The following is a 7146-nucleotide window of genomic DNA, read 5'->3' on the forward strand; positions in this document are numbered from 1 at the left end:
CCAGAGAACAGCATTATTCCCGATTATAATTGAAATATGCTATCTCCACTGTGCTGAGACAAGAGAGCATCTACAAAAGTAAGATTGGACAGAGAATCAGTAGGGCCTAGATGAAGACTGATGCATGAGAGTGGAGGGTGCACAGACCAGTGTTCCACTGATGGTCAAAGACAGCTTATTGAGGAGCAGTTTATCTAGTTGTGAGCATACTGGTCACTGATGGGGGGACAGAGGCAGAGTATGGAGCTACTCCATTTAAATATCAAGGCACGCCACCTCCCAACCGTTCAGGGAGCTGTTCTCCCTGATTGATCATGAATTGCACATACTATGTCATTGTGTTGGGGGTTTCAAACCTCAGTGAGGTTTTCTTGTGGACAGCTCAGAATCTGAACCCTTCGGAGCAAAGCCTGTTGCCAAAATAATGTTCAGGACCTTTACAATAAACTTAATCAAACAGAGTAGTCCTGACTGAAATGTAGTTTGAGTGACAAATGGAGCTCAAGCGTAGTTCAGGCAGACCACGGCGTGACAGCCAGCATCAGCTGACGCTCAGCTAATTGAAACTCCTCCCACTACAATTAAATAAGAGATATAAGTTCATCTGTACTCACACTTGCCTTAGGCTGTCGACAGACATGCGTTTACCCTTCTCCATCCCCAACTCTTACTTATACAGGCACATGATCACTTAGCATCTTGTCCACGGAAATCATCTATTAGCTAATCGTTGCTTAATCTTGTCCAGTCTCATTTACAGACCTGTATCACTTTTGCATGGAATTTTATATCTGTTGCATATAAATAATTATGGTAATTGCATTAGGCTTTGGGGGGTTTCAAACCTCAGTGAGGTTTGCTTGTGGACAGCTCAGAATCTGAACCCTTCAGAGCAAAACCTGCTGCCAAAATAATGTTCAGGACCTCTACAATAATCTTAATCAAACAGAGTGGTCCTGACTGAACTGTTGTTTAGCAGATGCTGTTCGTTTCAAATTGTCGTGTGGCCTAGTAATTATTTTAGTCTTTTGGTTTAACTATCAGGACATCTCTCTACTTAAAAGCACTAATTGCAGATTATAAACCAAATGACAGACAAGCCTAAACTAATTCTCTGTCCTGCAGGAGCGATTAAGCGAGCAGTTAGAAGAACAGAGGCAGGAACAAGCGCTACAGCATTACCATAGTGAGGCAGAGGAGCTTGACAACTGGCTGCTCAGCACACGTGCCACACTGAGCTCCACTCTCCAGCCACACCCACAGGACATGGACATGGAGGAACAGCTGATTGACTGCCAGGTAAAAGCCTAGGGCTGGGAAATGTAAGAAAATATTCATGCCACAATATTCTTGAAAATATTGGTCCATAACATGTATCAACATATTTTTATGGGAAGCTGATTAAAAAACTGCTGAAGTTATTGTTTTTCAGACAGTGTTCAATGGTGGACATGTCACACTTTTTGAAAAGAACGACTTAACAATCATGTTCATTGCAAAGAAACAACTTTATCAATAAACAAATAATTAATAAAATACTGATTTATTTGGTTAATCTGCACTGTGGTGATTTTTAAATGCAATTTTTTTATTTCATTTTATTTTAGATGACCGTTTTCATAGTTTCTGAGCACTTGTATAGTTTTTGAAAAGCCAGTCCTTTATTGTAGATGATAAAGTATTTAAAACCATGATTGATTTTCAGTGGCATATAAACAGTCAATTCATCGGATTCTGCTAGCTGATAATGTCTGGAGTCACTAGAGTGGGCCGCAAGTAAATCTGATTAGCTGTGTGTTTTGTCCCGTTCTGTTGGTCATTAGAATTAGGGGCTTCTTCTTCCCTGCAGTCATGGGACGTCCCACAGTGCATGTCTGCAATTCTTCAAGGAGACACACGAATACACACGTGTGTGTCTTTTGTGTTTTGATTAAAGGGCTGTAGGTATCAAGTTAACCTTTAACCTGAAAGTTAGATTCTTTGTGTGAAGTCAGGGTGGCCCTGACCTTTAGCTTGCTGCTGTTAATGTTTGCTCATTCCTCATTGAATGCCACTGGCTCTCTCCACTATTAACCAGCATTCAGTTCCAGCTACCCTGCAGGTCCACCACAAAAATTTTTAAAATGTATTGATTATTTTCTTTCTTAGAAGTATGCTAACTTCTCTGGACTAGTGTGCATGTAGTATGGTAAAGATCTAGATGTCTAAAGACTAGGTTAAGCAGCTTAAGAAGATTATCAGTCACTGCATACACGTCTCCTGTTTACGTATTTTTTTTCAAACACATTCTGAACATTCTGTTTTTACATGTGTCTGAATATCCGAAAGCAAACAAATCCATTTAGTTACAGTGAACTTCGTTTTTTTTATCTTTACAAATTTATATTTATGGTAAACCCATCTAAAAGATTTATTGTATTTAAGTTTTGTTAAGAGTTTTGTTCCTTAAGATGAGAAGAAAAGAGAATTTTTCTGAAATCAAACAACTTGAAAAGAATAGGTTAACCAAACCCAAATCCTGATTATATTCATTTAATGTCATTAATGTTCATTTAATGTAATTAAAAGTTATTTAAAAGATTTTAATTTGTTGTTAGTAGCACCTAAAATATGGTTCACACTGCTCAATCATTTCTAAATGATCAAAACAATTTAGTCTTCTGATCTTATGTTCCTGGTCTAGAACATGTTATTGGAGATCGAGCAGAAGGTGCTGTGTCTGTCTGAGCTGTCAGTGCACAGTGAGAGTTTGCTGATGGAGGGAAAGGCCGGCACACGGGGTGATGCTGAGCAGCTCTCCCTCAAACTGCACAGCCTCAAATCCAGCCTGCTGGAGCTACAGCGCATTCTCCAAGACAAACAGACCCACATCCAGGTGAGGGATACTGATTCAACTTCTCAAAGAAACATACAGTGACATAAGTGTCACAGAGGAGCTATAATTTAGTAGAATGACAGAAAATGCGAAAGGTATGAATACTTAGTATAAAAACAATTGGAGGTTACAGACGACAGTCAGTACATTTGCACACACACACCACTAAAAACACAAAAAAACACATCCTCGCCTCAATGGTTGCTTTGTGGACAGCAGGACAGAAGAATGCCAAGCGCTGTTCATTGTTGTGAAGGATGTTCCATTGCTCTCCAGCAACATCCATCTGAAACAAAGACCTTTTAGAAATTGTGGCGGAAGTCTGGAATTTTCGCCAAACTCTTTTAAATGAGACATGTTTGTGACATGTAAAAGCCTTATACAAGCTGATTTGGGTCCATCTCCTATTATCATTCATGATTGACCTTTAACCTCTAATTACTGAAAATATGTTTTGTTTGTGTGTGTGTGTGTGTGTGTGTGAGTTTGTGTATGTTTCCAAGAAATTCTATGTATCTAGGTTCATTATGAGGACACCTTCTATAAAATAATTTCACCAATCATAAAGTTTTACCTAATATATATTTTTTTGTTTCAAAAATTATAAGCAAACCTTTATAAGTGATAGATTTTATAATTTTTTTTTAATACATTTTACTTATGTTTATCATTTAAAATGTTCAAAAATCATTACCACAGCAACTTTGTTAAATATTAATATCTTTAACTTTCTATCTCTTTATTTATTAGGGCTCACTTCAGGAGCAGGAGGACATTGAATCAGACTCGTCTCTCTCTCAGAGCCCCAATATGATGGATTGGCTCAGTCAGTCGCGATCCACACGCAACCAACAGCATCAAGACACAGTGCAAAGACAGAGGGTAGACAATCAAACTACTATTGAGCAATAACATGATATTAATCAGCTTAACTAGAATAATATATGCTGACACTGACACCATCTTTAGATAAAATACTCTGTTATTCTATGAGCTAGAAACTACTTGGATTTTTTTTCAACATCATTACATATAATGCAGGAATTAGAGGAGCAGCTTGGTGAACAGAAGAAGTTACTGCAATCTGTAGCATCTAGAGGAGAGGAAATTATCTCACAGAGAACAACACCTAATGGAGAGAGGTAGGTACTGCTCACTTGTACATCCTCTATAAGTTTGCATGTAGAGAATGTACAAGCACACTGTTTGTCATTTATGAAAGACAAGGACAAGTGTGTTCAGCACAGACACAAAAGTAGCTTCTTTCTTCGTTATGTAGGTCTCCTGCAGAACTTTCTGAAGGGGATGATGGTCAGTGGCCTGAGAACATGAGCACAAATGATCAGATGAAAGTCAGATGGGAGAACCTGAGCAAAGACCTTAACAACAAACTGCAGCTGTCACTAAACACAATGAAGCAGACGCCATGTAACACGGTACATAATGAACTACAACACTATTCCCTAACTTTGTTTTTGATGTTAGAGGTTTGCGAATGGACTGTTATATCTGATCCATCCCTCCCCTAATAGAGGGCTGCAGTGATGGCATATTTTTGTAGGCAAACCCTGAAGTTAGCATCACCCTGGTTCCCTTGACAAAAACCCAAAAGGATTTTTCCATTGGCTTTTGGATAATAGCAGAAAATAAGTTCTGTGACCAACAAAAGTTGATGATTCTTACACGTTTTGTTCATTATTAGAAAAATGTAGCAAAATGTAGGCTACAATCGTCACCACAATTAAGCTTCCAACAACTTTCTTTATTTAAAAAACCTTATCTCTCAAAGTTTGAGCTAGAATAGTTTGCAAGAGCACAATTATAATGATTACATGTCTCTTAGCTATACCAGCCAGTATCCAGCCCCTGTGGAGTTTTCAGAGAAGAGCAACTGAGTCAGGATATCCTATCACCCCGAAGTCTGTTTGAATGCTTTAGCCAAGATTTGGAGGACTTGCCTCAGGTACTGCCACTGAATATTTTTATTTACATATTCTTTAAGAACAGGATGTTAAACTGCACAGGCATTGTGTATTACTATAAATAGTATCAAGGATTTATTTGCAGATAGTCATTTATTTATGTCCTCCCCACAGACAAGTGGCGCTGACAGTAAGCGTGCTCATGCTCTGAAGAGAGCTCTCTATGAGGCAGTTTCATCAGCTTCCTCCTGGCTGGACAATGCTGAAAATGAGCTTGTATCTGGCCCAATATTACTATCTGATGACTCAGAGACTCACCTGGGCCACCTAGAGGTCAGACATAGTCATTTTACCAGAGTCTTAAAATATTTTTTATAAGAAACATTGACGCTCTTTGACACTATCTCTGCTTTCATCTCTTCAGAGTTTGAGTAAGGAGGTAAAGAATGTCAACGAGGAGTTGTGTAACTGTCGGGATGTGCTCGGAGGAATAGAGCAACTATGGGATGGAGAAAGTGTTTTGGTTGAGGAAGTGTTAGATGGTTTGGAGGGGAGACTGAAGCTGCTGGACACAGTGCTGGAACAGAGATGTGACTACATGAAGGACAAGCTGCAGGAACTCTCTGTTTTCCAGGTACAGTATATGTTACTTGTATCTGTTTTTTTAGTCAATATATTGTTTTTTTTTTCTCTCTCGCTCTTTCTCTCACATATGCATTTTCCTCTGTCTAACCCTCAGACTGAGTTTAGACTGTTGCTTACTGCAGTCAGTGACTCAAAGTACCAGCTTTTGCAGAAAATGAATGCAGTTATGGATCGACCTGCTTCTAAACAGATGGAGGTCAGACACACATTCAAAATGACATAGAAATAATTGCATGACCCCAAGCAAAAAAATCAAAGGATTAATAAAAATGTCAATGTAAACAGATTCTAGCAGAAGCAGAGGACAGTTTGAGGGAATTTGAACAGAAAGTTTCTGAGGTGAGGAGCAGAGGAGAGACACTGCAGCCCAACCAGCTCTGCACTCAAGAACTGCTGAAACTACAGGTACACACATCTGTCTCTCCCCTGCTGTGTGCTTTAATAACAGCAGTTAAAGTGACTGATTTCATGTCTTCCATTTGACTTCCCACTTGACCTTGTGTTTTACGGTGCAGGATGCTTATGAAGAGCTGGTGGAGATGGTGGGCTCCAAGCGGAGTGAGCTGAACCAGAGTTTGGTTCTGAAGGCTCAGTATGAGAGAGCTTTACAAGACCTGGTAGATCTTCTGGACACCGCTCAGGACAAAATGGCTGCTGATCAGAAGATGAAAGTGGGATCAGTGATTGAGGTTCAGATCCTCCTTGATAAACACAAGGTACAGCAGAATTTTTGTTATTGTGGTCTGCTTAATAAATATGTGTCTGGACATTTGTGGGGAAATATCTACTGACAATAACTATACGTCAATCTTTTATCAATATGTCCAATCTATCAACACTGTTCAAAATTTAGAATCTTAAGATTTCTGATTATACCTGTTTATTAGGCAAAATAGACAAGATTTACACTACCATTCAAAGGTTTGAGGTCAGTACGATTTTTTTTTTAAGAAATCAATACTTTTATTCAGCCTGACTGTTGCAAAAATGACAGTAAAGACATGTTACAGAGGATTTCCATTTAAAATAAATGCTGTACTTTTGAAATTCCTATTCATCAAAGAATACTAAAATACAAATGTTTCATGGTTTTTACAAAAAATGTTAAGCAGCACAACTGTTTTCACATCGATAATAATAAGAATGTTTCTTGAGCATCAAATCAGCATATTAGAAGGATTTCTAAAGGATCATGGGACACTGAAGACCGGAGTTAAATATTAGATATTAAAAGAGTTATTTAAAGGTGACATATCATGAAAATCTGACTTTTCCAGGTTTTAAGTGCTATAATCAGGTCCCCGGTGCATCTACCAACCAAGGAAACGTGTAAAAGATTAACCCAGTAACTTTGTTTTGGTAAGCCTTTTTCTGCAAGCGTCTGAGAAAACGAGCGCGTCTGATTTCGCTCCCTTGGTGACGTGGCAAATGGATCTCATTATAATATTACCTTAATCTGTAAAAGTTTACACCCACGGCGCCGTTATTGTGTTTTCGCAAGCGACAACGGTGTACCAGTTCTAATGCCATGGCGAAAGTTTGAGCAAAGCATGCTAACTGTTCTGTCATTGGCTGCACAGACGAGCACAGAACACTATTTAGAGTCCCAGCCTCAGAGGAGACAAGAGAGCAGTGGATTTATTGATTTATTTACTGTATACTGCTGCTGCCACACAGATCTAAAATAAACATGCAATTTATTTC

At 38.7% G+C, this 7146-nt stretch overlaps 1 protein-coding gene across 7 annotated transcripts in view; it reads left to right on the plus strand.

Annotated features, from left to right (window-relative positions):
- Window positions 1-7146, plus strand: part of LOC107665323 (nesprin-1-like) — a 133934-nt gene that overhangs the window by 88029 nt on the left and 38759 nt on the right. For 6 of the 7 annotated variants that reach the window (XM_016456151.1, XM_016456146.1, XM_016456149.1 and 3 more), the window contains 11 exons: window positions 1126-1299; window positions 2684-2875; window positions 3626-3757; window positions 3917-4017; window positions 4155-4311; window positions 4719-4838; window positions 4972-5130; window positions 5222-5431; window positions 5537-5638; window positions 5728-5847; window positions 5958-6158. In XM_016456151.1, coding sequence (XP_016311637.1) covers window positions 1126-1299; window positions 2684-2875; window positions 3626-3757; window positions 3917-4017; window positions 4155-4311; window positions 4719-4838; window positions 4972-5130; window positions 5222-5431; window positions 5537-5638; window positions 5728-5847; window positions 5958-6158 — 1668 coding nt within the window. The remainder of the gene's footprint in view (window positions 1-1125; window positions 1300-2683; window positions 2876-3625; window positions 3758-3916; window positions 4018-4154; window positions 4312-4718; window positions 4839-4971; window positions 5131-5221; window positions 5432-5536; window positions 5639-5727; window positions 5848-5957; window positions 6159-7146) is intronic. The other variant, XM_016456147.1, reaches the window with a different exon arrangement.

This window comes from Sinocyclocheilus anshuiensis, unplaced genomic scaffold (assembly GCF_001515605.1).
Source record: "Sinocyclocheilus anshuiensis isolate Anshui unplaced genomic scaffold, SAMN03320099.WGS_v1.1 scaffold199, whole genome shotgun sequence".
Lineage (NCBI taxonomy): Eukaryota > Metazoa > Chordata > Actinopteri > Cypriniformes > Cyprinidae > Sinocyclocheilus > Sinocyclocheilus anshuiensis.